The sequence below is a fragment of the Ornithorhynchus anatinus genome, chromosome 5, assembly GCF_004115215.2.
Source record: "Ornithorhynchus anatinus isolate Pmale09 chromosome 5, mOrnAna1.pri.v4, whole genome shotgun sequence".
NCBI classification, from domain to species: Eukaryota; Metazoa; Chordata; class Mammalia; order Monotremata; family Ornithorhynchidae; genus Ornithorhynchus; species Ornithorhynchus anatinus.
This window is the reverse complement of record NC_041732.1, coordinates 57,137,693-57,165,614: the sequence shown is the minus strand read 5'-3', so window position 1 is coordinate 57,165,614 and position 27,922 is coordinate 57,137,693. Positions and strand designations below refer to the sequence as shown.

The window sequence follows — 27,922 nt, the reverse complement described above, 5'->3', positions numbered from 1 at the left end:
GGTGAGGGGGAACCAGTTGAGCGCTGGCGACAAGGTTCGGGAAAAGGCCGCTTCTATCGGCGGTGGGTTCGGAAACCCACCCCGCCTCCCGGCATCTCCAGGGTGGACGCTTTCCACAGAGGGCCGGTGGCTTGTGGCTAGATCTGGCAGGGACCCAAACCAGCAGGGGCCCAGGCCACCGATCTGCGGTCTGCGGGGTCCGGCATGTGACCTGGGCGGAGGGAGGGGGCTACCCCTGCAGTCCCTTGCCCTGAGTCAAAGTGGGAAAGGGAGGGAAGAGGCTGCTGAACCGGGAAGACTCCGCCTGCTATTTTCCCGCCCGAAGGCACAGCTGGGGGCTGACTCTTGGCAGGCCGGGGCCACCAGGGCTCTGTCCCCGGGCTCCGTCCCCCAATGGTCCCTCTCGTGGCGGCGGCAGCGCCCTGAGCCCTGTGGTGCCATGCTGCCCTTCTGCCCCCTCCGCCGGGGTGTGCCAGGCGGCCCCAGGCCTGCTGGGGGGAGGGGCTGCCAGAGCTTCGGCTGAAAGTTTTGTGCCTTGGAGCAGCCTCTCTCCGGCTACCCCTCGATGGCCGTATCCCGCACCGCGGGTGGCACAGAGTGTTCGCTTCCTTGGGAACTCTAAGCTGGAGTGAACAAGACATCAGCTTCCTTCTCCTGCTCGGGGAGGGGGCTGGGGAAGGGTGCAGGGGGCTGCCGCTGGGAGAGGGTGCTGATAAACACACATACACACACACACAGACGTACGCACACAGGTGTACACGCTAGCACACCACACCCATGGCCAAATGCACACAAACACAAGGGCGCGCACACACCCTCCTGAGGCTGGAGGAGGGGGCCGGCAGAGACTTCGGGTTCAGCCCCAGCCACTCCGGACTTGAGGAACAATCGGAGGTGGATTTCCAGACCGGACCAGGTAGGACAGGGTAGGGAGGTTGGCACGAGTGTGGAGAGTAGCCAGAGGTGAACGTTGGCCCGACGTCTTACCCCCTCCAGCCCCTCTCTGGGGCCCAGGCGAGGGTCGCTGCCCCTCTCTGGTCGCCCCTGGTCCTTGAGGTCCTGGCGGCTGGAGGGCTCGCTGGCTCCGGGTCGGGCCAAGCCTGGAATCCTTAGGCGTCGATTCTTCCATAGGAAGAAAACACTGCGGGAGAGAGGACCGCATTCAGAGCAGTCGGGGGGGGGGGGGGGGGGTGGGGGAAGGGGTCCAGACCGGTGGACATTTGAGAAGCCCTCGTTGGTCTTAGGGGTGGTGACTGGCCCCGGCTCCCTGCACTGACCCAGCCTGCCCTGGAATCCTGGCTGGGCTTGAAGGGAGGGTCCTGGGCTGCTCTGAACCCTCCGTGCCATCGGGCTCCATCCCTCTAGTACCCCCTGAGGACCCCCCACCCTTCCTCCATGACACACACACACACTCACTTCTCTCTCGCAGGCCTTGCCCGAAGCTGTGATACACGTGGAACAGGGCCCAGAACAGAGCCGACTTGATGGTCACGGAGATGCAGGAGCCCACGATGGCTGCCGCCTCCCCCATGTAAGAGCTGTCGTGGCCCCACTCCTTGGAGACCTGGGCCAGGGAAAGGGTGGACACGGACGGTGTTGATGTTGGCTTTGGCGGGACACCCCCCACTCTGGACACACAGCTGGCCTAGGCTGAGGCAAACCTGCTCTCCCTCCTCGAGGTCAGGCTCTTCCTGGACCCAAGGGGCCCCTCAAACAGGCAACACTCTGCCCCTCTCCCCCTGAAAAGCCACTCTCCCCAAGCTTCCCATCACTGACTGCTATCTCCCCAACCCCCACAGGTCTCAGCTGCCTTAACCCTCATTTGTGGGTTTGTTACTTATCTAATTCTTATCATTTGGGTTCATCTATCTTTACAACTACAGTGTAAACTCTTCGAGGACAGGAACTGTATCTTCTGCTTTTACCGAAGGCTCCCTAGTGCATAGTACACCGCAAGGCTCACGGTAAGCATCTGGCATAGTAGTGTTCTGCTCACTCTAAGTGGTACAGTTCTGTCAGTGGTACAGTGGGCATCTAGTACAATGCTCTGCATACCAATTGGTGCCTGGTATTCGGCTCTGCACACAGTGGATGCTTAGTACAGTGCTCTGCACACGTGGAAATCTCTAGTATAGTGCTCTGCATACAGTGGATGCCTGGTATGGTGCAGAGTGGGCGTTGCATACAATAGATGCCCATTATAGTGCCCTGCACAAAATATGTGCCTGCTAGTGCTATGCACCCAGGATAAGCCCTGAGAGGCTTGGGTGGTGCGGGGTTAAGGCTCACGGTCGCAGGTCAGGAAGCTGGACCACCAGTGAAGGATGGTCACTCCCTCCCCCTGCCACGGTGCCCAGTTACAATGCAAATGAGCCTTGAGGGGGAAGCTGGTTTTCGTTCCTCCTTCTGGCAGCCGCTCGACATCTGTGGGCACCGGAAAGCGAGACTGGCTCCCCGGTGGGTGCGACTGCCCTCTGGGCTCGGCAAGGTCTCTGGGGGCTAGGCCGGGCCGGACCTCGCGGGTTCCCTGGCCCCAATGCTTCAGCAAATATTTGCTGACACCAGAGGGATGTTGTTTGTCCAGAAACCTGAACACCAAGTTTCTTCCACTCCTGAGCCCAGGCTCCTCAAACTGGGGGGCTCCAGTCTCCCACCACATACCCGGGCCCCCACAGAGACCCACAGAGGGGGGTCTCCCATCCCCTTGCCCAGTGCCTCTCAGAAAAGCCCAGTGGGTGGGTCAGCCCGGCCAAGTTGCGGTTCCGACGGGATTATTTCTAGGAGGTTTGTCGGAGAGAGATCTGCCCAGGGGCCGGTAGGGAATAGGCGGTGCCCGGGCCTGGCCACTAAGGGCAGAGGTGGAGTCGCTGCTGGCCTCAGGCTGCTCCTCGCCTTCACCCACCAGGGCCCACGGAAGCTAAGGTGGGTCTGGCTTTGGGGAGGGGAGCGAACTGAGATAACTGAGTGGTGGAGCATTGCTTCCGGCAACCCCACTAAACTGGCACCAGTGCCGGATGGTGCATACAATCCTGCAATGCCAGGACTGTTTGCTGTCCCATCTAGACTGAAAGCTAGACTGGCAGGGAATGCATCTGCCAACTCTATGGGATTATTCTCTCCCAAGCACTTTGTACAGTGCTCTGCTCATAGTAAGCATTCAATACCACTGATGGTGGTGGTGCCGGTGCCAGGGGCTGCATGCGTATAAGCCCGGGGTGCCAAGGTTGGGTGCTCTCCCGCAGTGTTGGAGGAATGCGAGGAGGCAATTACAATCCCACGGTGCTGGGTCTGTGTACAGTGGCCGTATACTAGGGTCTTACCATGTGTAGAGTGGGAAAGGAGGCTTCAGGGTCTAGACCCTGGGTTTGCCCCGAGGGGAGGAATGAGGTGACTTGGGGCAGGGGGCTCCCTGCCCCTGCCCCCCCACCCCACCCCGTGGCATTGTCACGCTCCACTGTCCCCCTCTTCTTCCACCCTTCTCCTTCTCCCCCTCACCCTGAGACCCTGGGCTCCCCCGAGGAGTTACCGTGTAGAGGAGGTAGCAGAGGTAAGCCACTTCTGGTAGGTTCTGCAGCACGAAGATCCACACCAGAGCCTTGAGCTCTTTTAGAATCTGCATAGGACAGTGGCAGCAGGAGGTGGTGAATGGGTCAGCTGCTGTCGGGGTCCCCCACCCGCCCCCCACAGAGGGAGGATTGTAGAGGACCAACCTCAGTGCCGAGACGCAAAGGAATCCACGATTGTCGTGGTGGTTTGAGCAGTACCTCTCCCACCCTCCTTGTCCCAGTCAGCCGTGTTCCCGCAGCCTTGTTCTCAAGGGGGCACGATGTTGGATGGAACCCGGCCATCCTACCATCACAGGTGGGCCGAGGGACCGTCCCAGACCACTGGATTCTGGGGTCTCGGCCTGCTGTCCTAGTCAAAGCACCGGCCCTTCAACGCTGGCCACCTCAGTCCAAACTTGGGAACAAATTTTCTCACTGTTGTTTCTTTTCCTGCATCGTCTCTGTGTACAGGTGCATCCCGTTTCATTATGAGCAGAGGGTCGGGCCCCTGGTTGGGTGTCTGGCTCATTTCCTCAGGAGACTCTCCTACAGGCTACCACCACCCCCAACCCTGGGCTCCAGGTCCTCACTTGGGAAGTCGGGAGATTGTTGGTCCAGTGGAGAGAGTCCGGCTCTGGGAATCAGGAGACCTGGGTTCTAATCCCACTTCTGCCTGCAGCTAACGTAGATAAAGGCACTTCTTATGTTGCACTCCTGCCTGCGTACCGGCTCGCTGCACACTATGCCCCTGTGGCCACAGCTGGCAAAGATGAGAGACTGCAAGTTCACTGTGGGTAGGGAAGGTGACTGTTATATTATGTTTAACGATATATATAAGTAGCATGGGGTAGTGGATAGAGCATAGGACTGGGAGTCAGAAGGTCATGGGTTCTAATCCCAGCTCCACTACTTGTCTGCTGTGTGACACTGGGCAAGTCACTCGACTTCTCTGTGCCTCAGTTTCCTTCATCTCTAAAATGGGGTTTGAGGCTGTGAGCTCCAGATGGGACAGGGACTGTGTCTAACCCGATTTGCTTGCAACCACCCCAGTGCTTAGTACGGGGCCTGGTACATATTGTTTAACAAATACCATAATTATTATTATATTGTACTTTCCCAAGCACTTAGTACCGTGCTCTGCACATAGTAAGCGCCCCAACAATATGATTGACTGAGTGGCACTGAACAAAGTGCTGGCCCTGGAACCGATTCCTCAGTGCGGATTCTCGGTCCTGCGGTCTCATCATTCCTGGTGGGAGGTTTCCACCTCAGTCTTGGGAACACTAGTCGAGCCAAGAATGGGGACTCCAAAAGGTGGGAGCAGAGTCTGACCTTGGAGTCAGGAGGCCTATGGTGCTTACCCTGGCTTTGACCCCTCTTTAGGCCTCAGTTTTCCCACCTGCAAAATGGGAAGGTACTTCTCGACTTCTCCCCTCCCCTCAGGGGCCTCGTGGAGGCTGAAGAAGATCATATCCGGGAAGCCCTTTGAACGCCTTCTGAGAAAGGGACTGTTTGAGAGATGCAAAGTGTGTTGGAGAGGGTTGTAATTACAGAAAGTGTGATAGTATCCAGGGGACTCTAAGCTTCTGAGGAGACTGGGGCAGGGCAGCCGGAGGTGTGAGGGTAATTACAGTTTTCCACGCTCCTTGTCTTTCTCTTCTAGTTTGTTAACCGGAAGACAAGAGGCCAGTATATCTCTGCCCTGGCAGACCCAAAGCCCCTTGACAATTCTGACCTATTCCCACACCCGGGATGTATGTTTAAGGAAACATTTTGGGTTCCACATTTATCTTCCCCTATTAGACTGGAAGCTCCTCGAGGGCACTTCATTTATTCATTCAGTCGTATTTATTGAGAGCTTACTTTGTGCTTACATTGTACTAAGTACTTGGGAGAGTACAATATAACTGTAAACAGACACATTCCCTGCTCACAACGAGCTTACAGTCTAGTGGGGGAGACAATGTCTTATCCAACCCTTTAGAGGTACTGGATGGCCCACCCCTAACCATGAGGGCGGGGTTTCCACCCCCGAATCCCCCTCCAGCACCTAGGAGTACCTGGAGTGGGCTGGGCCATGGGTTGACCCTGTAAATCCCCCCTCAGTCCCTCACCCCACCCGCTGCCCAAAGCAGGAGATTTGGAGCCCGGTTCCGGGCCGGCCTTCTGACAGTTTGCACCCCACCCCCACCCAAATCCCAGCACTCTAAAGGTGTCACCCTTGGGGGACTGTCATACAGCTATCCGTTTCTGGCCCAGTGAGCACCCTCCTACCCTCCTAAGGTAAAACCCATGCCCAGGCCTGGAAACTCTCAAAGGAGAGGCCCCTTATCTGGGCTGGGATGAGCTGGTGGGACCCAGGGTGTCTCTGGTAGTGATAGCAGTAATAACAATAATAATAATAATAATAATTATGGTATTTGTTAAGTGCTTATTGTGTGGCAGGCACTGTCCTAAGCACTGGGGGATACAAGGGACCCAGGCCCTGTCCCGCATCGGGCTCACAGTCTTAATCCCCATTTTACAGATGAGGTAACTGGGGCCCAGAGAGGTGAAGTGACTTACCCAAGGAGATTCGGCAGACAAGTGGCAGAGCCAGATTTAGAACCCAGATCCTTCTGACTCCCAGGCCTGTGCTCTAGCCATTAGGCTAACCTGCTTCTCACAAGGCCAAAGTAGTAGCAGTAATAACTGTAGTTGTGATGGTATTTACTGAACACTCATTGGGTGCACACACCGTAAGTATAACAGAAGCATGAGACCCACACCCTGCCCCCAAGGAGCTCACTCTCTAATGCTGGTATCCAGCTCATCTCCTTGCTGCTTCTCCAGATACCCTCCATAACGAATTCCCCATGGTATTTCCTCTTTCTATCCCCCAGTTCTGCCCTGACTCTGCTGGGTGATTTTGGGCAAATTCCTTATCCTCTCTGGGTCCCCTTGGGGAGAATTAGGAAGACAGCATAGAATCTAGAAAGAGCCTGAGGCTGGGGGTCCTGGGTCCAGACCAAAGGTCCTCGGGCAAGTCACCCTCTCAGGCCCCAGCTCACTTTCCAGTTCAGTGGGGGAAGGGTCTTTGGGCCTCCCTATCCCAGGCTGGCAAGGCTCTAGATTTGGATGCCCAGAGTCCGCAGAGTGGCCTTGGCTCCTTGGCTCCTCCTGGGTTGCACGAGGAGGCCCTCGGCAGCCTGGATGGGATTGGGTTGGGCAAAGCCCAGAGCAACTCAGTAGGCAGGCACACCTGACCAACCTGACAGGTCAGTTTCCCCTGCCCCTGCCCATCCGCTGCCTCTGGGCTGCACCCCACGGTTCCCTTGCTCCTAACAGCAGCAACCTGGCCTCACCCGTTTCCTCCCTCACCCGGGGCCAGCTCAGCCCAAGAGGAGGCTCAGGGAAAGTCCACATGGCCCTGAAGGGTGGCCATTTTCCAGTAAGTATGGCCCCCTATCTCTAGCTGCCCAGCCCCGGAGGGGCCCTGACCAGCACCCTTCACCCCAACTCCTGACCTGCTCTTGGTGCCTGGAGTCAGCAGCACATGGAGGCGAATGTCCTAGTCACCGTCGGCCTGGCTCCTGAGGAGGATCCTGGGGTCTTCTGGGACTCCAAGGCTGCCCCTACTTGCTCCTCACCTGGCCAGCCTCCAGCTCCCCCTGCCCCCTAGCCCAGGTCCTGCCAGCCTGGGATGGATGATAAAGGCCTGGGGACACCTGCCCTAAGACACCAAGTCCTGGAGACTGGTGTGGACATTTGATGGGCTCCACCATTCATTCATTCGTATTTATGGAGCACTTACTGGGTGCAGAGCACTGTACTAAGTGCTTGGAAGAGTACAATATAACAATAAACGGACACATTCCCTGCCCACACCACTAGCCCCCCAGATGGAGAGATTAGCCAGGCAGTCTGGACCCTTCCCGGCCCCCGGGTCACTGGTAGAAATGGGGCCGAGGGCTTTGATCCCAGATCCCTTGGGTCCACAGGAGAACTAGATTTCCAGTGCTGGGTGTCTTGCTTTTGGGTTCCCAGCTATGGGGGTGATGCCTCTAGCACCACTAGATTCCAGGAAAGCTATTGTTCCCCAGTAGCTCGCTGGGCTGGATCCCTGGTTTCTGACCAGGTCTGGGGATATCTTTGCACAGCCCATTCACCCACCCTTTGTCCTCCAGCCTGGTCTCCCTGAGGGCTCCACCAGTTTCATCCCTCTCTGCCTACCCAGCTGACCTCCTTGGGACTCCAGTGTGACCTTCTCCAACTGTGGAAATGGGCTCAGGGCAGCCAGAGGGGCGAATGGCCATGGTGCCCCCACCCAGCAACCCCCTGGAGTGTGCAGCAGGCTCTGGCCACCCCCACCCTCACAGATACCACCTCAAGGCAGGACCTCCTTCCTTGAGGGGCCCGGACAGGTGTCCACCGATTCCAAGCTCTCCCAGGTCCCCCACCACCTCACCAGCCCTCAGACTCACTGCGACGATGCCCACGGCCACCTTCAGGCCGGCCCAGAGCACGCCGAGGGTCAGGATGATGCTGTTCTGCAAGGAGACGTACAGGCCGGAGGTCAGGAGCAGCACACACAGGCACAGCTGGGAAGGGGAGAGGTCAGTCACTATGCGGGCAAGAAGCCAGGCTTCATGTGGGACGTGGGCCCAGGTTCTGCCCTGTTGAGGTTGTCAGGGGCCCGAACCCACTCCCTCCCCCATCCCTTCCCTCCTTCCACCCCAGCAGCCCTCTGCCTCCAAAGCATTCGGGAATGGCCACCCATCTCCCACTCAACACTGCCAACTGGAGCCAGGGACTTGCTCTCTCAGGACTGTGGAAGTCAGACCGAGACCCCCCATGGTTGACAGCGCCTCCCCACTGCTGAGTGCCAGACCCAGAAGCCCTTCTCCTGCCAGGAAGGCTGAAGCTCACTGTGGGTGGTGAATGTGTCTGTTTATTGTTATACTGTACCCTCCCAACCGCTAAGTACAGTACACACAGTAAGCACTCAATAAATATAAGGCGGGATGGGGGGAGGAAGGAAGGTAGGTAGGAGGTAGGTAGGTAGGTTTTCTTGGCTGGAGCCATTCAGATGTTCCCCAGCACATCCCAAAAAGGGCTCTGATCCAGTCGGAGAAACTGTAAAGGAGCCAAGAGGCAGACAGAGCCCAACCCCTGGGGGGTCTCATGTCTCTGCTGCGATGCTAGGTGTAAATGGGGTGCCATTCTGACCCCCCAGCTTGGAGGGAGGTGATAGTCTGGGGAGCAGGGAGACAGGGTTGGCTGAGGGGACAGGCAGGCTGGGCACAGCTAATGGGGTGTAGGGAAGCCCTATCTGGGGTCCTTCCACTGCTTGTGGTCTGATCAGATCCCCGGGATGAGGGTGGCCAGGGTCCAGCTCAGACCACTGTGCCACAGGGCCCAGCAGGCCCCGGTTCCCATCAGCCCCACGGAGCTGTCGCCCGCTCCCAGCAGAGCCAAGGGGTCTCCTCAGCCCATTGAGGCCTGCTGAGGGGTTTTCTGGGCCGGGCTACAGCTCAGGTCCAAGGAGATGCAGTTTGGCCAATGATCCAAGAAGTGCAAACTCCTCTGCTCTGGACTGCGTCTCTAGATGGGCAGGGCCTGGGCTGCAGGGGGAGGCAGGGCCAGGACCCTCACTGCCTCTTTAACTCCACTCCCAGTCACTGAGTGATGTTGGGTAAGAGTCCCAGGCGGGACAGCTGGATCCAGTGCTCGAAGCAGTTTGGCTCAGTGGATAAAGCATGGGTCTGGGAGTCAGAAGGACTTGAGTTCTAACCCTGGCTCCTCTGCATGTCTGCTGTGTGACCTTGGGAAGGTCACAACTTCGCTGTTCCTCAGTTACCTCACTCGTAAAAAATGGGAATTAAGAGTGTGAGACCAATGTGGGAAAGGGACTGCATCCAATCTGATTAACTTGTAACAACCCCAGCACTTAGAGTACTTGGCACATAGTAAACACTTAACAAGTATCATAATAATAATAATTATTACTACTATTATTAATAAAGCCCATGGGGACACTAAACAGGACACAGGGAGACAGAACCAGTCCCCCAAACCTGCAGGTTTCTGGAGGACAGGAGTTGCCACACTCTTGCCCGCTCCCCCCGAGTTCCTATGTCCTTAAGTTTCTCCTGGCAGGAACGTGCCCCCAACCTGGGTTGGATTAGAGCTAGGCAAAAGCTGGGCTTGATGGGGAAAGTGGGATCTTGGAGCCAGCAGGAGGCACTGGAATTGGCCAGTGGACCACGACTGACCCCCGGGGTTGTGAGCAAAGCCTCCAGAAGGCTAAGGGCCAGCTGGTAGGAGCCAAAACGGATGGGGCAATGTGTCGACCTTCGACCCCTGAAGGAGGTCAGTGGCATCCACTCTGGTGGCCTCAACCAGGAATTAATAAACATGCCTGCCCTTGGGACAAGCTGCTTTTCAAATGTCCAGTGAGAACTGGCTGAGTTGGAGCCCATGAAGGAAGGAAGGAAGGAAGGAAGGCAGGCTTGGGCGGGTAGGCAGCCCTGACAGTGGAGCGTGCTTTGGGCAGGATGGGGGTTGTGCCAACAGGACGGAATGTCCCTTCCCAAACTTTAGCCCACACTACAGAGTTGGCCACAGTCCCTCTCTGAGGAGGAGGGAGGTCACCAGCACAGGGGTCATGGGGCAAGCCTGGGGAGAGCCACCGGCCTTTGTGCCATTTTTCTGTGCCATTGGCCTTTCGTGGACATAACCCCTTTGGGCAACTCAGGCTCCAGTTGGGCTTGACTGGAAGAGACAAATTAAGGGAGGGCATAGACACCCATCCGAGGGACGTAGACACCCATCGACGGGGGGGCGCCAGGGTCATAACGGGCCATACCTCAGCCATAATAATAATAAAAAACAAACGCAATTATTACTATTAGAGTGTTTGTTAAGGGCTTACTATGTGCCAAGCGCTGGAGTAGATAGAGGATAATCAGGTTGGACAGAGTCCTTGCCCCACCTGGGATCACAGAAGGGAGAACAAGTATTTTATCCCCATTTTACAGATGCTGAAACTGAGGCCTACAGAAGCAAAGTGACTTGCCCAAGGTTACAGAGCATGTTACAGTGAAGCAGCGTGGCTCAGTGGCAAGAGCCCGGGCTTGGGAGTCAGAGGTCATGGGTACAAATCCCGGCTCCGCCGCTTGCCAGGTGTGTGACTTTGGGTAAGTCACTTAACTTCTCTGTGCCTCAGTTACCTTATCTGGAAAATGGGGATTAAATTGTGAGCCCCACGTGGAACAACCTGATCACCTTGTATCCCCCCAGTGCTTAGAACAGTGCTTTGCACACAGTAAGCACTTAACAAATACCACCATTATTATTATGTATGTGGTAGAGTGGGATCACAACCTAGGTCCCCTGACTCCCAACCCCAGGCTGTATCTACCATCAGTAGGGGGACTTGGGGTGCAGGTGGGAAAGCACCCCCTCCTTTCCACTCCCCATTCTCCTGAACCCTTCTTTGTCCAGACACATCCACACCCAACATGCAGATCCTGGCCCCCGGAGGTCTGGACTTCAAGTCAGAAACTATTTTCCCATTAGGAGTATTTTTTTTTATGGTGATTTGTTAAGCGCTTACTATGTGCCAGGCACTGGACTAAGCACAGGGATAGATACAAGGTTGTCAGGTTGGACATGGTCTCTGTCCCGTATGAGGTTCACAGTCTTAGTCCCCATTTTACAGATGAGTTCACTGAAGCACAGAGAAGTGAAGTGATTTGCCCAAAGTCACACTGCAGACAAGTGGTGGAGCCGGCATTAGAATCCAGGACCTTCTGACTCCCAGGCCCGTGTTCTATCCGCTAGGCCAAGCTGCTTCTCTTATTCAGTAGGCGCACCCCCTCCTCCCTGGCCCACCACATCCTCCAGCTCAGGCAGAATCTTAACTTGGGTTTAGTTCCCTGAGTCAGGCCACCGGCTAGCCTTTCTGCTGAGAAAAGACTCTGCATGACCTATTGTCAATGGCGTGGGTATAAGAGCCATGAGACACCCAGCTTCTGCCCTGCTCCTGGTCTGCTCTGTGACCTCAAGCAAGTCGCCTCACCTCTTTGGATCCCCGTTTGCCCATCTGAAAAATGGGGAGAATAATCCTCACCTCGCCCCACCTCACCAGGATGTTGTGAGGGAAAAACGTGGTGCTGGCGATGAAGGCGCTCTGAGTGTTCAAGTTATTATTATCATTACTGGTATGTGGATCATTATTGTAATCATCACTGTTATTATTGCTATTATTGTCCTTATCATTATTTGGTCCCCGTTGGGGACGGAAATGACAGTGATTCGCCCAGCTGAGAACCCTGGCGGAAGGTGATTAATCCTCCCTGCCTCCCACTCCTCCCCCCGTGCACCTCTCCTTCCCCGCCAAACTGCTGCACCCCGGGTCCCAGGCACCCCCAATGGACAAGGTGGCTTGCTGGCCAGAGCCACCCGAGCAAGATTTTGTACCTGAGCCTGGAGGTCAAAGGTGAGCATGGAGAAGCAGAGGTTGAGCATGACGTACTGGGCCTGGAGGCTCTCCAGGGCCCCGCCCACACGGAAGGCCATCACGCTGGGGCTCCAGATGAGGACTGCCGCGCAGATGGCATCGAAGCTGCCGACCAGCAGGATCACCACAAACCGGGCCTGTGTGGCGAGAGAAGACGGTGCCGCCTCCATCAGCGGGGGGGGCAGGGGGCTGATCCGTCGGCCTCCCCCAGCCCACTGCCATCCGCGCCGCCGTGGGATCCGAGGCTGCCGACAGCACGGTGGAAGCGACTCGGGTCTGCCCTGGAACCCAGATGTGGGAGAGATGGGGGGCTGGGAGAGGGTGGGGAGCTAGGATCACCTTGGCAACGGCAAGCTATGCCCGCACACACCAAGGTACGGGCAGCCTGAACCCTCACTGGGCCCTCTGGAATGCCATGGCCAAACACGAACGAAGCAGGCCGCTCTGGCTCCCGACCCTGTCCCCGTGCCGACAGGTGGAGACCACTGACCCGGGGGCAGGAGAGGTAGTGGCCTGGGCTGGGAGAGAACCGAGAAGGTAGCCCGGAACAAGGGACTCCCGGATGCGGTTTTTCTACCACGGCGTCGGCAGCGGCTCCCCTCCATCCCACCCCAATCACAACCCCCCTCCCCCTCGACCCACCACCACCTTAACGTGACTCGACTGTCAAATGGGGATATCTGCTTTTACCCTTAAGACTGTAAACCCCTTGTGGGTCAGGGAATGTGTCCGATCAGATTATTTTCTATCTACCCCAGGATGTAGTTACCGCAGTAAAGGTTTACTGACATAATTAATCAATACCCTAATTAAGAGAGCCAGGCTGTGGCAGACGGCTACAGGGAGAGAAGGTAGCTGCCATCAGGCTTAGCTATGCAATGTATTTAGGGTTGACTGTGTGTGACGCACTGTGCTCGGCACTGGGTGGTCTCTGCAGCCCTATCCTGCCAGCGAGTGGGGTTGGGGTGGGGTTTCCTCTTAAATCCCAGACCAGGCCAAGCTGGCTCTTGGGTGTCTCCGGCTGACCTCTGGGGAGCGGGAGGAGAGAGGAAGGAGCCGGGGAGGGAAAGAGGAACTGGAAGCAGGAGCCAGGGTGGGGTGATGGGGGGGGGGGGGGACAGGGAAGGGTTTGCTGACCAGTATGGTGGGTTTCTCCAGGGGCTTCTCCTTGGATGAGAGCACGAGGAAGTTGACAAGGGAGCGCAGCATGACCAACAGCACGGACAGCACGAACGCCATGAGCTCCTGTCGGTTCTCCTGCAGGACGCCTCTGGTCACGTAGTAAATGCAGAACACTGGTCCAAAGAAAACCCATTCAGCCCCCAGGCCACCCCCAACCCAAACCCCACCTCGATCCCCCGGGCCATGGCTTAGTGGATTCAGCAAGGACCTGGGAGTCCAGAAGATCTGGGTTCTAATTCCGGTCTGTCACATGTCTGCTGTGTGACCTTGGGCATGTCACTTAACTTCTCTGGGTCTCGGTTACTTCATCTGTAAAATGGGGATAAGGGGGTGAGCTCCATGAGGGACAGGGACTGTGTCCAACCTGATTAACTTGTACCTACCCCAGTGCTTACAACAGTGCTTGGCACTTAAGTTTTGTCTTGTCTTATGCCGTCAAGTTATCTTCAACCCATTGCAACACCGTGGACACACCTCTCCCAGAACGCCCCACATCCATCTGCAATCATTCTGGTAGTGTATCCACAGAGTTTTCTTGGTAAAAATACACAAGTGGTTTACCAACGCCTCCTTCCACGCAGTAAACTTGAGTCTTTGCCCTTGATTCTCCCCATGCCACTGCTGCTCAGCACAGGGGAATTTTGATTTATAGCAGATTGCCTTCCGCTCGCTAGTCACTGCCCAAGCTAGGAAGGGAATGGATATGCCTCTGTCTGATTCTCCCTCCCATAACTGAGACTGGTAGAATACTGGGTACTCTCCAGGTGTGACCCTGAGAGGGGACTTAAGTATCATAATAATAATTAATTACTACTATTATTACTATCCAGTTCCCTTTACTCGCTAGAGGAAGTGGGCCTGATCATTAGGGAAATCTCCCACAATGCCAGCTTGTAGGGTCTGCTGGGGATGGGGTTACCATCGGGCTTGGGGGGAGTAGTCAGGATGTGTGTGTGTGTGTGTGTGTGTGTGTGTGTGTATGTGTGTGTGTATGCCCATGTTGCCAGGGCACAGGGTGAGAGGAATCAAACCTTTCAGGCTGCACCCTGGGGCCCTTTGCTTAGAGGAGTTCCTCTAGACTGTAAGATCGTTTGGGGCCAGTAACGTGTCTGCAAATTCTGTTGTATTGTACTCTTCCAAGTGCTTAGTACAGTGCTCTGCACTTAGTAAATAATAATAATAACTGTGATATTTGTTGAGCGCTTTACTATGTGCCATGGACTGTACTAAGCACTGGATGGATAGAAGCAAATCACGTTGGACACAGTCCCTGTCCCATTTGGGGCTCACAGTCTCAATCTCCATTTTATAGATGAGATAACTGAGGTATAAAGAAGTGAAGTGACTTGCTCAAGGTCACACAGCAGACAAGTGGCAAAACTGAGATTAGAACTCAAGACTTTCAGACTCCTAGGCCCACGCTCTATCCACTACACCACGCTGCTTCTCCAACACTCAAAAAATACAATTGATTGATTGAGGGGGCACCAAGGAAGTAAGATTCTGAGCTGAACAGCCAGGTTCGGAGCTGGAGGAGTCAGGTTAGGGCAGGAGTCGGGGGCATGGTGTTTCCCGAGTTGGGCAGGAGGGGCTAACCATGACTTCGCTGAAAAGGCAGGGAATTGGTCTTTGCTGAGGATCCACAACTAGCTCACATTTCTCAGAAGCCCATGGGCAAGTGGAGGGGGTGGCCCCGGACAAGTGAAGCTGTCAGTCTGCTGGAGCGGGGAGAGTGTAGGGCTGAGGTCTGGACACCGATCCCTTCTACCACCCCGCTCTCAGCTCCAACTGTCACCCATTCGCCTTCTGCTGGGGGGCTCCCTCAGTCCACCAAGGCCTGAGTTCTGCAGAGGGAAAGGACTGCAGAAAGCAAGGTGGATAGCCAGGGCAGTGCCCTGGCACGGCCCCTTGCCGCTTCACCCCTGGGCCCGTGCAAACGAGCCCAGTGGTCCCTAGTGGGAAGATGAGGAGCCGGACAGGTAGGGGTAGCAGGGGCCCGGCCCAACTGCTTTGCCAACGAGACAGCGGTTGGTGGTGTGTGAACTGCAGCGGTGTTGACTGGGTAAATGTTTGCAAGCTCCAAAGGCACAGGGGAGCCCAGGTTTACCTGCTGGCCTCTCTCCAGGATCTTCTCCCCATGCCCTCGGCCAGTGCTGGAAGTCAAAACGACTCTAACCGGAACGTTGGTGGCCTCAGCCCTTCCTGTCCCAATTCCCTGCCCCGCTGCCCTGGAGATGAGCAGGCTGGCAGGAGTGTCCGGGAAACGACAAGCTCGGGGCTGGACTGCCGCCCTACCCTGCAGATCCCAAACCCATCTCCTCTCCCTGGACCAACCCAGGAAACCGGGAGGCAAGTTGAGGGGCAACGGGGAGACCCTGCGGGACACCAAGTCTTGGTTTTTTCCTCCTGTAATTTTCACAATACCTCTCAGGCCCATTCCTGGAGAGTTTTCAGTACTCTACCAGTTTCGGCTACAGGAGGGAGAGTCAAGCAGAGGCATACCCATTCCATTCCTAGCTTGAGCAGTGGCTAGCGAGCAGAAGGTAAACTGCTACAGGTCAAAACTCCCCTATGTTGGGCAGCAGCGACATGGGACAGAGACGAGGGTGGAGGCTCAAGTTAACTGCATGGAAGAAGACAATGGCAAACCACTTGCATATTCTTATGAAGAAAACTCTGTGGATACACTAACAGAACGATTGCAAGTAGATGTGGGGAGTCCTGGGAGAGATGTGTCTATGGTGTCGCTAAGATTCGGAGACGACTCGACAGCATAAGTCAAGACAATTTTCACGAGCAGCAGGACAATAATAATAATAATAATGTTGGTATCTGTTAAGCGCTTACTATGTGCCGAGCACTGTTCTAAGCGCTGGGGTAGACACAGGGGAATCAGGTTGTCCCACGTGGGGCTCACAGTCTTAATCCCCATTTTACAGATGAGGGAACTGAGGCACAGAGAAGTTAAGTGACTTGCCCACAGTCACACAGCCGACAAGTGGCAGAGCTGGGATTCGAACTCATGAGCCCTGACTCCAAAGCCCATGCTCTTTCCACTGAGCCATGCTAGGACCAGGGCCAGAGGGCAGATGGCAGGACTCCAGGAGGCTCAGCCTCCAGGGCGGGGCCAGGCTGGGCTGGGCAGAGCATAGCAATTCGGGGCAGGACGAAGTCAAGCGAGGTAGGACCAGGCAGGGTAGGGCAGGACAAGGCTGGGCTGGGCAGGGCGCTGAAAATTTAGGGGCTTAGGGCCTCTGGAGAAATTGTGATTTTTTTTTCCCCAGGCTCCAAGTTCAGCAAGTTGCAATGCTTTAGACCGGACAGTGACATGGCTGGAAAACTGAGTTGCAGGAGCAGCAGCTCAAGTGGTTGTGCTGTAGATTTGAAATGTTTCAGCATCGTTTAAGAGCCACTCTTCCATGCATGCAGCCAGGAGACTCTGGGACCCGCCTGGGGCCGAGGAGAGGTAGGCAGAACTGTCTCCGGGGGATATGCTAGACCTGCAGGTAGCTGTGGCCCAGCCTGCACCCAGGAAGCCCTGGTGATTTCCATAGCAACCCTTGACCAAAGGTTGCCTCTTCCCTCGGGCAGCCCCCTGTCTAGCGATACACTGGTGGACAAAGAAGTAAAAAACCAAATCGAGAAGGCCAATTGTCCTTTGGGAGAGTGGTAAGTACCAGCACGACCTCGTGGATAAAGCTCAGGTCTGGGATTCAGAAGAACCTGGGTTATAATTCTGACTGCCACTTGTCAGCTGTGTGACTGTGGGCAAGTCACTTAACTTCTCTGTGCCTCAGTTACCTCGTCTGTAAAATGGGGATTAAGACTGTGAGCCTCACGTGGGACAACCTGATTACCCTGAAAATCTACCTCAGCGCTTAGAACAGTGCTCTGCACATAGTAAGTGCTTAACAAATACCAACATTATTATTATTACCCCAGTGCTCCAAACAGTGTCTGGCACATAGTAAGTGCTTAACAAATACCACAGTTATTTTTATTATTAGAGTTTGCCAATGGGACAGAATCCCCAGAGCAAACTGGAGGTATACAAAGCTGGGGTGGTGTCTAAACATTCTCCGTGGCTGAGATCGGGTGCAACAGTCAATGCCCACATGTGCCCAATCAAACTTTTTCAGCATGAGGCAAGCCAGCCTCAATGGGGAATGGCAGGATAAGACTCCCTCCAGTGAGGATTGGAAGCTTGGAAGTAGGGTTCATTGCAGGACAAAAGACATGAGAAGCAGCATGGCACAGTGGATAGAGCATGAGCCTGGGAGTCAGAAGGTCATAATAGTAATAATCATGGTATTTGTTAAGCGCTTACTATGTGCCAAGCACTGTTCTATTCATTGGGATAGATACAAAGTCATCAAGTTGTCCCACGTAGGGCTCACAGTCTTATTTTGTTAATGAGGTGTACATCCCCTTGATTCTATTTATCTTGATAATGTTGTCTTGTTTTGGTTTTGTTCTGTTTCGTTCTGCTGTCTGTCTCCCCCATTTAGACAGTGAGCCCGTCATTGGGCAGCGATTGTCTGACGCCGAATTGTACATTCCAAGCACTTAGTACAGTGCTCTGCACATAGTAAGCACTCAATAAATACTATTGAATAAATGAATCCCCACTTTACAGATGAGGTAACTGAGGCCCAGAGAAGTTAAGTGACTTGTCCAAAGTCAGACAGCTGACAAGTGGTAGAGGTGGGAGTAGAACCCACAACCTCTGGCTCTCAAGCCCAAGCTCTTTCCACTAAGCTATGCTGTTTCTAATCCCAGCTCCACCACTTGTCTGCTATGTGGCCTTGGGCAAGTCACTTTACTTCTCTGGGCCTCAGTTCCCTCACCTGTAAAATGGGGATTGAAAAGCCCTAAATGGGACAGAGCAGAGAGAGAGGGAGAGAGAGTTAAAAAGAGCATCTCTCTCTCTCTCCCCACCCCAAAATGCATCCTCTGACCCAGTTAGGCTTGTTTTCATTTTGCTTCCTAAACTACTCCGGTCCCCCGACTATGAAGCAGACACCAGCGGCTGAAGCCTCCTCTGCTTGTGGTGGGCCCGGAGTCCTGGCCCCTACTTGGATCTCAGAGGGGACGGGGGGAGGTCCAACTCCTGGGGCAGAAAGCCCAGCCCCCTCACCCCCAGGCAGAAGGAGGAACCTGAACCCTCCCTTCTCGGGTCCCTGGGCTCAGTCCCTGGGGGGCCTCTGGTCCCCACTTACCAACGCCAATCAGCTGGATGAGGGAGACAGTGAAGTTTTCGTCAGACTCCTGTGCGAGGCTCTTCAGAGTCAGTCCCATGATGCTCAGCAGTGACATGAGGGTGATGCAGAAGTAGATTTTGACCAGAGAGGACAATTCTGACCATCGTTTTATCTGGACCCAGCCGCAGAGGAAATGTCAATATTAATAATAATAGTAACTGTGGTATTTGTGTAGCTCTTACTATGTGCCAAGCTCTGTTCTAAGCACTGGGGTAGAAACAAGGTAATCAATCAGATAGGACACAGTCCATGTCTCTCATGGGGCTCACAATCTTGATCCCCATTTTACAGATGAGGTAACTGAGGCACAGAGAAGTTAAGTGACTTGCCCCAAGGTCACACAGCAGACATGTGGCAGGGCCTCAATTAGAACCCATGACCTCTGACTCCTAGGTCCGGGCACTTTTCACTAGGCCATTCCTACAGTCCAGGTTCTGTCCCTGATAGCCTCAAAGTGGGGTGGAGGCCAGCTCTCAGCCCCTCTAATTCCCAGCACCTTCTACTTCCATCTGCCAAGCTCCCTCTCTCCCCTCACTCATTCCCCACTCGGTCTTCACCATCCCAAAAAAACCTCCCCAGCCTGGGAGATCAGAACGAGGAATCTCCTAGTCCCCTGATCTTGATATTGGGAACACTCAAAGGTGGACCCACTGATTGTCAAGTTCGTGTGTGTGTGTGTCTGTGTGTGTGTGTGTGAAAAGGCCACTGAGAAACCTACAGTCCCAGACACATGGTGCACACATCTGTTGTCTGCAGTGCCCCCAAATCCAGTGCCAGTGCTCCCAGTACGAGAGCTCTCAGGGCCAGTGTTCCCAATACTAGAGATCTCAGGACCAGTACCACCAGTACCAGAACCCTTTAGACAAGTGCTCCACTACCAATGCCCCCAGGACCGGTGCCTCCAGGACCAGTGGGCCCCACCGCCAACGCCCCCAAGCCCAGTGCCCCCACAGGACTAGCAGTGCCCCCCCTCCGAGGTTGTGCCCCAGAAACACAGTGGGGGGGGGGGGGTACTCACAGGGCCGCACGGAGTGGGGATCAGATCCTGATGCCTTGGGGTGAGGTTGGGCATTGGAGCCTCGGCCATTTCGCTGGGCGGTGAGTACGACAGATCACTGAAAGAAAGACATTGCAGTGAAACCCAAATGGGAACAACTCCAGACGGCGCAAGATGAGCAGGCATTTTGGACACATTTTCCAACCCCACCCATCCTAGTTCTTTCACCTCTGACACCCTCTCTTCCTTCACCACCACCACCAACCAATTAATCATCCATATCAAGCCCTTACTGTAGAGTACTGTACTAAGTGCTTGGGAGACTACAATAGAACAGAGTTGGTAGACACTACCCTGACCACAACAAGCTTACAGTCTAGAGCAGGGGGAGACAGATATAAACATATATAAATTACGGATATGGAGTGCTGTGGGATGGAGGGAGAGGTGAATAAAGGGTGCAAGTTCAAATGCAAGGGTGATTCGTTTATTCATTCATTCAACTGCATTTATTGAGCACTTACTGTGTACCAAGTGATGCAGAAGGGAGTGGGAGAAGAGGAGATGTGGGCCTAGTTGGAGAAGAGAAAATGAGGGCCAAGTAGGGGAAGGACTACTGGGGGAGCCGTGCCTTCAGTAAGGCTTTGAAGGTGAGGAGAGTGATCGTCTCTCAGATATGAAGAGGGAGGGTGCTCAAAATTTAGTACTGTACTGGGCTCCTGCAACAAACCGAATGTTATAGTTTGGCAGAGTGGGTACTCAGAACTCTCTTCTGAATGCCTAAGGGGCATAGAGCACTGTTTGTACCAACTACTTTGAACAGAGCACCAGGCAACACTTGTGCCCAGAAAGCTATTCTGAGCATCTACTGTGTGCAGAGTGCTGAACTAGGCACTTGGGAACATTCCAGACCTTCTATCTTGGGGGACCCTGAGGCTTCAAGCCCGGGCTCTTGGTTGATATTGTGTACATACCAACAGATGACTGCAGTTGTGAAAACCCAGGATTTCTGTCCCCTGTATCTGGGCAAGTCCACCACTTGACATCTGCATTTCATTCACTTCCAAGAGGAAGCGAAAGCCTAATTTCCTGACAACGGTTTTGTAACTTGGGGTTTTTAAAAAACAGTAACATCCAAAATGGAACAAATGACACTTATTCTCTTTCTTCCTCAGAGTGCTTGGATCCCCGGGAGGGAGCGAGAGGAGAAATGGTCACGATGAGAAGGAGCGTAGCGTAGAATCCAGAGGGCCTGGATTCTAATCCCAGCTCTGCCATGTACCTCTTGTATGACCTTGAGAAGTCATTTCACTTTCCTGTGCCTCAGTTCCCTTATCTGCAAAATAGAGATTCAATACCTGTTCTCCTTTCCTACTTAGACTGTAAGCTTCATGTGGGACCTGATTATCTTGGACCTACCCAGCACTTAGTACAGAGCTTGACAGAGAGTAAGCACTTAAGAAATACCACTAGTATTGTTGTCATTATTAATATTAGCTCTCCTAGAGCTCTCCAGACTCCCAAGCCAGGCCTGCTGTCTCCACAACTTTTAAGCTTCAGTTGAGCTCAAATCCTAATTATTCTCACAACTCACCTAATTCACACAAACTTTGCTTCAAAATGGGGAGTCAATATCTGTTTGCCCACTGTGAATGTCAACTCCATGTGGGACAGTGTCTAAGCCTGACCTGATCATTTTGTATCTACACCAGTGTTTAGTACAATGCTTGGCACATAGTAAGAGGTTAAATACCATCAAAAGAAAAAAAAATGAGACTTTTATTTTAACATGGAACAGCCACCCTGAGGTTCAGCCAGGGGAGAGGCCCATTAGATAAACTAGCAGGGAGTTTTGCCAGTGTGGAAAATCCAGCCCTGAAGGTTTCTCCCATTCACCTCATAGTAATAAAGCCACACCCAGAGCTCAGGAGACCTGTCTCCTCCTGCTGCCCCCTCACACTTTTAAAAAACACTTTCTCGTCTCCTCTTTCCCTCCCTAACTGCCATCTTCAACCTCTCACCTAGGTCCTCGGACTCCTAGGACCGTCTAAAATATCCTGACTAGAGTACTCTATCAGTTTCTTCTATGGTCTTCCTACCTCAAGTTTCTCCCTTCTCCATTTCAAACGTCAACCTTGCTGCCGGGATGATTTTTCTAAAGCGATGTTTCCACACCTGTCTGTTCTCTCCTCAAAAGCCTTCAATGGCTCAACCATATCTCAACACACCAAGCAGAAACTCCTGACCATAGGCTATGAAAAGCAGTGTGATCTAGTGGAAAGAGAATGGGCCTGGGAGTCAGAAGACCTGGATTCTAACCCTGTCTCCGCCACTTGCCTGCTGTGTGACTTTGGGCAAGTGGCTTCACTTCTCTAGGCCTCAGTTCCCTCATCTGTAAAATGGGGAGTAAAACTGTGAGCCCTATGCAGGGAGTCTTATTATCCTCTATCTACCCCAGCACTTCATACGGAGCCTGGCACGTAGTAATTGCTTGCAGACACCATTTTTAAAAAGTCCATTAAAAGCTTTAGGAATCAATTGATAATATTTATTGAGTGCTTACTGTGTGCAGAGCACTATACTAAGTGCTTGGGAGAGAACAATACTACAGAGCTGGCAAACACATTCCTCACATATAAAGAGTTTACGGTCTAGAGCGGGAAACGGACATTACATAATTACAGTGCTGTGGGGCTGAGGGTGGGGTGAATATCAAGTGCTTAAAGCGTATAGATCTCTCCTCCCTCCCCCTCTAGACTGTAAACTGATGGAAAGGGAATCCAATTCTGTTGTACTGCACTCTCCCAAGCACACAGTGAACACTCAGTAAACTCAGATGGATTGATCTCTCCTGGCCTCCAAATCCTTTATCCCACCCTTCCTCAAGCTCTTCCTCATGCCTGGAATTCCCTCCCCCTTCAAATCCACCAGACCGCAGCTTTTTTTTTTTTTTAACAGTATTTAAGTGCTTACTGTACTAAGCGCTGCTGTAGTTGGACACAGTCTCTGTCCCACATGGGGCTCGCAGTCTTAAACGCCACTTTATAGATGAGGTAATTGAGAAGTGAAGTGACTTGCCCAAGATCACCACAGCAGGCAAGTGGCAGAGCCAGGATTAGAACTCAGATCCTCTGATGCCCAGGCCCATGCTCTTTCTACTAGGGCATCTTCAAAGCCCTTCTGAAAGCACCAAAAGGCCTTTCCTGATGTTTTCTTTCCCCCCAGGGGTCATATTTTCCCAACTACCACCTCAGCACTTGGGCATTCACAACCACCCACTGCTATTCTGTACATATCGACTTACATTCACTACCACTTAAGCCCTTAAACATCCACATATCTATCTTTCATTCCCTTTAGGATCCTATCTGCAATTTACTTTGTGCCGCCCCCATGCCCCTGCACATTCTGTAAATTCCTCGAGGGCAGGGATTATGTCTGCTACCTCCTACTGTACTCTCCCGGAGTGCTCATAATAATGATTCTGGTATTTGTTAAGCGCTTACTACGTGCCAAGCACTTTTCTAAATGTTGGGGTAGATACAGGATAATCATGTTGGACACAATCCATGTCCCTCATGGGGCTCACAGTCTTGATCCCCATTATACAGATGAGGGAACTGGGGTACAGTGAAGTGACTTGCCCAAGGTTGCATAGCAGCTATGTGGCAGAGCTCTATAAACAGAGTACAATGCTCAATCAATGGTATTTATTATGCGCTTATTGTGGGCAGAGGCCCACTGTACTAAGCGCTTAGGAGAGTATGGCAGAGTTGGGTAGACACATTTTCAGCCCACAAGGATCTTACAGTCTAGAGGGATGAATTCAGTTCATTAAGAAGCAGGGTGGCTCAGTGGAAAGAGCCCGGGCTTGGGAGTCAGAGGTGTGGGTTCTAATTCCAGCTCTGCCACTTGTCTGCTGTATGACCTAGGGCAAGTCACTTCACTGGGCCTCAGCTGTAAAAATAGGGGTTAAAAAAATGTGAGCCCCACGTGGGTCAAGCTGATTACCCTATATCCCAGCGCTTAGAACAGTGCTCAGTATATAGTAAGCGCTTAACAAATACCATAATAATTATTACAAAAACTCAAATGAGGGCCTAGGGACCAGCAAGAGGAAATATATCTCCATAAGGGAAGGCATTGAGCAAAGCAGAGGTAGCGGGACCACGGGGATAGCACTATGAAGTTGACCAGAGCGTGGCTTAGTGGAAAAAGCCCGGACTTGGAAGTCAGAGGTCATGGGTTCTAATCCCAGCTCCGCCACTTGTCTGCTGTGTGACTTTGGGCCAGTCACTTCACTTCTCTGTGCCCCAGTGACCTCATCTGCAAAATGGGGATGAAGACTGCGAGCCTCATATGGTATCACCTGATCACCTTGTATCCACCCCCAGCACTTCGAACAGTGCTTGGCACATAGTAAGCGCTTAACAAATGCCATCATTATTATTATTATTAGAGAACAGGGGGGAAGGAATGGGAGGGGGCGGGGCTTGGAAAATGGGGATGAAGACTGTGAGCCCCACGTGGGACAACCTGATCACCTTCTATCCCCCCCCCAGCGCTTTGAACAGTGCTTGGCACAGTGTTAAGTTGTCAGCGCTTAACAAATGCCACCATCATTATTATTAAGGAGTAGGAGGTCGAGAAGGAGCAACGTGGATAGAGCCCGGGTGCTGGACGGTCGTGGGTTCTAATCCCGCTGCAGGGGGGAACCCTGGCCAAGTCGCTCCACCTCAGTCGAGGCTCAATAGATACTGTTGATCGATTGGGGGCCTCAAGGTGGAGGGGGGAGGGGAGGGGCTGGTCTCCAGGGTGGAGCACGTGCTCCCGGATCGGACCGTGGGGAAAACCATCCCGGACCTGAAAGGGAACGGGACCGGGCTCCATCCATGTCGGAGGGGGAGGGGAAGTTGGAGGGGGGGGAATTCAAGCGACCCCCCCCCGCCCCCGCAACGTGGGAAGCGTTTCACCCCTCCCCCAAGCACACGAAGGGGGATTGGCCGACCTCGTCCCCCCCGACACACACCCCCGTCCCGGCGTCCGGTGGTACGGTCCTCACTCCTCCCCCCCCCGCCCCCGCCCGAGGGTCGCGATGGGACCGTCCAGAGGGTGCGAATGGGGCACGGCGGCCGGCGGGAGCGGCCGTTGCCTGGCAACGGCGTCGCCGCCTTCCCCTCCCCCGTCGTGGTCTGCGGGCCCCGACCGACCTGCTCCCCTCCGGCTCCATGTTGGTTACGGCGGAGCCTCCTGTCGCCCCACCTCCTCTTCCCCGGGCAGGAGGAGAGGAGAGGCGGTGGCGGAGGTCTCCCGGCTACATGGCTCAGATTCTGAGGGGAGCGCGGGGGGGAGGGGGGAAGAGCGGGGCCACACTTGGCTCCCCTCCTTTCCGCTGACGTCACTTCCGGCGAGGCCCCCTGCGGCCCCACCTCCTCACCTTCCAGTCAGTCGTGCTTAATGAGCGCCTCCTGGGTGCGCAGCACTGGGCTAAGCGCTCAGAATGGACAGTTGGGCAACAGAGACCATCTGCATTCAGTCGTGTTTACTGAGCGCTTACTATGTGCAGAGCACTGGACTGAGCGCTTGGAATGGACAATTGGGCAACAGATAGGGACCATCCCTGCCCAGTGATTTATCGAGCACTGACTATGTGCAGAGCACTGGACTAAGCGCTCAGAATAATAATAATAATAATAATGTTGGTATTTGTTAAGCGCTTACTAGGTGCCGAGCACTGTTCTAAGCGCTGCGGGAGATACAGGGGAATCAGGTTGTCCCACGTGGGGCTCACCGTCTGCATCCCCCTTTTACAGATGAGGTAACTGAGGCACCGAGAAGTTAGAAGTTAAGTGACTTGCCCAAAGTCACACAGCTGACAAGTGACCGAGCTGGGATTGGAACCCATGACCTCAGACTCCAAAGCCCGTGCTGTTTCCACTGAGCCACGCTGCTTCTCTGAGCAACTGCTCAGAACGGGCAGTTGGGCAACAGAGAGAGGCCATCCTCAGTCATATTTAGTGAGCGCTTACTATGTGCAGAGCACTGGACTAAGCGCTCAGAACAATTGGGCAACATAGAGACCATCCTCATTCAGTCGTATTTACTGAGCGCTTACTATGTGCAGAGCACTGGACTAGGTGCTCGGAACGGACAATTGGGCAACAGAGAGAGGCCATCCTCATTCAGTCGTATTTACTGAGCGCTCACTATGTGCAGAGCACTGGACTGAGTGCTCAGAATGGACAATTGGGCAACAGAGACCTCATTCAGTTGTATTTAGTGAGCGCTTACTATGTGCAGAGCACTGGACTGAACACTCGGAACGGACAATTGGGCAACAGAGAGAGACCATCCTCATTCAGTCGTATTTAGTGAGCGCTCCCTATGTGCAGAGCACTGGACTGAACACTCGGAACGGACAATTGGGCAACAGAGAGAGACCATCCTCATTCAGTCGTATTTAGTGAGCGCTCCCTATGTGCAGAGCACTGGACTAGGCACTTGGAACGGACAATTGGGCACCAGAGAGAAACCATCCTCATTCAGTCATATTTAGTGAACGCTTACTATGTGCAGAGCACCGGACTAATTGCTTGGAATGAACAATTGGGCAACAGAGACCATCCCTGCCCAACGACGGGCTCACAGTCCAAACGGGGCAGAGAGACAGCAGAGCCAAACAGAACGAAACAAAAACAAGACCACATTATCACGATAAATAGAATCAAGGGGATGTACACCTGATTAACAAAATAAATAGGATAATATATACAAATGAACACAGTGCTGAGGGGAGGGATGGTTTCCCAAAAAGGGTGACCCGGCGGGGGCCTGGTTCCTTTTCAACATCCCCATACCAGAACAACACTTGCCCAAGTGGCGATTGACCCATCACTTCTGCATTTTCTGGAGGCGGTCAAGGGCGGGGGCTTCGTCTGCCCGAACCTGTCCCCACCACCACTTCCCTGGGGCTGCTTTCCAAAAATAAAGGGCTGATAAACCATGTCTCATAAACCAGGTTCAGTCGTCTTTATTGAGCGCTTGCTATGTGCCAGGCACTGTACTAAGTGCTGGGGTGGGTATAAGTAGATCGGGCTGGACCACAGTCCCCATCCCACACGGGTGTCACAGTCGCAAGCCTCATTTTGCAAGTGAGGTAACGGAGACACAGTGAAGTGACTTGCCCAAAGTCACACAGCAGACTTAGTACAAGCGCTTAGCATAGTGTTCTGCACATAGTAAGCGCTCAATAAATACTATTGATTAGAACCCATGACTCCCAGGTCCTTGCTCTATCCACTATGCCATGTTGCTTCTACAGTATAACAATGAACAGGCACATTCCCTGCCCACAGTGAGCTCGTGATACCCCCTCCCTCTGACACTTTCCTGCCTCCATGGGGTCCTATCTTTTCTCTCCAAAATCCATGAGCGAGTCGTCTACACCCCCAAACCCTGTCCTCTCCTGGACTTTCTCATCACGGTAGACCCCCAAACCCTGTCCTCTCGTGGACTTTCCCATCACGGTAGATGGCACCACCATCCTACCCGTCTCATAAGCCCATAACCTTGGCATTATCTTTGACTCCGCTCTCTCATTCAACCCACATATCCAATCCATCACCAAATCCTTTCGGCCTCACCTTCATAACCTCCCTAAAAACCACACTTTCCTCTCCAACCAAACCGCTACCGCATCAGTGCAATCATTCATCCTATCCCATCTAGATTACTGCATCAGCCTTCTTTCTCTATCCACTATGTCTTGCTGCTGAGAGTGGTGGTCTGTTGTATATGAAGGATGAGGAAATTCCAGACCAGAGGCAGGATGTGGGAGAGAATTCGGCAGTGAGATAGCAGCACTGAAGGAAGGAAGGAAAGCTGGGCTAGTTTTCTCAAGATGCCACACTGGAGGGTTAGAGAAGTTTCATTTTTTTTAAATGGCGCATCTCTAGAACGTGTGTTCATGGTGAGGCAGTGAGATAGATGAGGTCAAGGTACAGTGAGTAGGATGGTGTTAGAGGTGCAAAGTGTGTGGGCTGGATTGTAGTAGGAAAGCAGCGAGGTAACATAGGAGGGGTCAAGGTGACTGAGTGCTTTAAAGTCTGTAGAAAGGAATTTCTTTTGATGCGGAAGTGGATGGGCAACCACTGGAGGTTTTTGAGGAGTGGAGAAACATGGACTGAATGATTTTGTAGAGAAATGATCTGGGTAGCAGAGTGAAGTGTGGACTAGGGTGGGGAGAGACAGAAGGCAGGGAGGTCAGCAAGGAGGCTGGTGCCTCACTCATCTCCCACTACAACCCAGCCTGCATGCTTCACTCCTCTAATGCTAACTTACTTGCTGAACCCCGGTCTCATCTCTCTTACTATTGACCCTTGGCTCACAGTCTCCCTCGGGCCAGCAACTCCCTCCCCCTCTGTATTGGACAGGC

At 53.6% G+C, this 27,922-nt stretch overlaps 1 protein-coding gene and 1 non-coding gene across 2 annotated transcripts; one reads left to right on the top strand and one right to left on the bottom strand.

Moving 5' to 3' along the window:
- Positions 1 to 877: 877 nt before the first annotated feature.
- On the bottom strand, positions 878 to 24,834 carry LOC103170872. Its single transcript, XM_029066491.2, has 9 exons — positions 24,699 to 24,834; positions 19,510 to 19,606; positions 18,450 to 18,603; positions 13,186 to 13,343; positions 12,009 to 12,185; positions 8,009 to 8,125; positions 3,527 to 3,613; positions 1,417 to 1,564; positions 878 to 1,141 (listed from the first exon to the last, which is right to left on the bottom strand). Exons 1-9 carry the CDS (start codon positions 24,716 to 24,718, stop codon positions 1,110 to 1,112), a joined length of 990 nt encoding a protein of 329 aa, XP_028922324.1. The 5' UTR covers positions 24,719 to 24,834; the 3' UTR covers positions 878 to 1,109.
- Positions 15,652 to 15,789, top strand: LOC114812501. The gene has a single exon (XR_003760153.1). It is a non-coding gene; the product is annotated as a small nucleolar RNA SNORA7 (small nucleolar RNA).
- Positions 24,835 to 27,922: the final 3,088 nt, after the last annotated feature.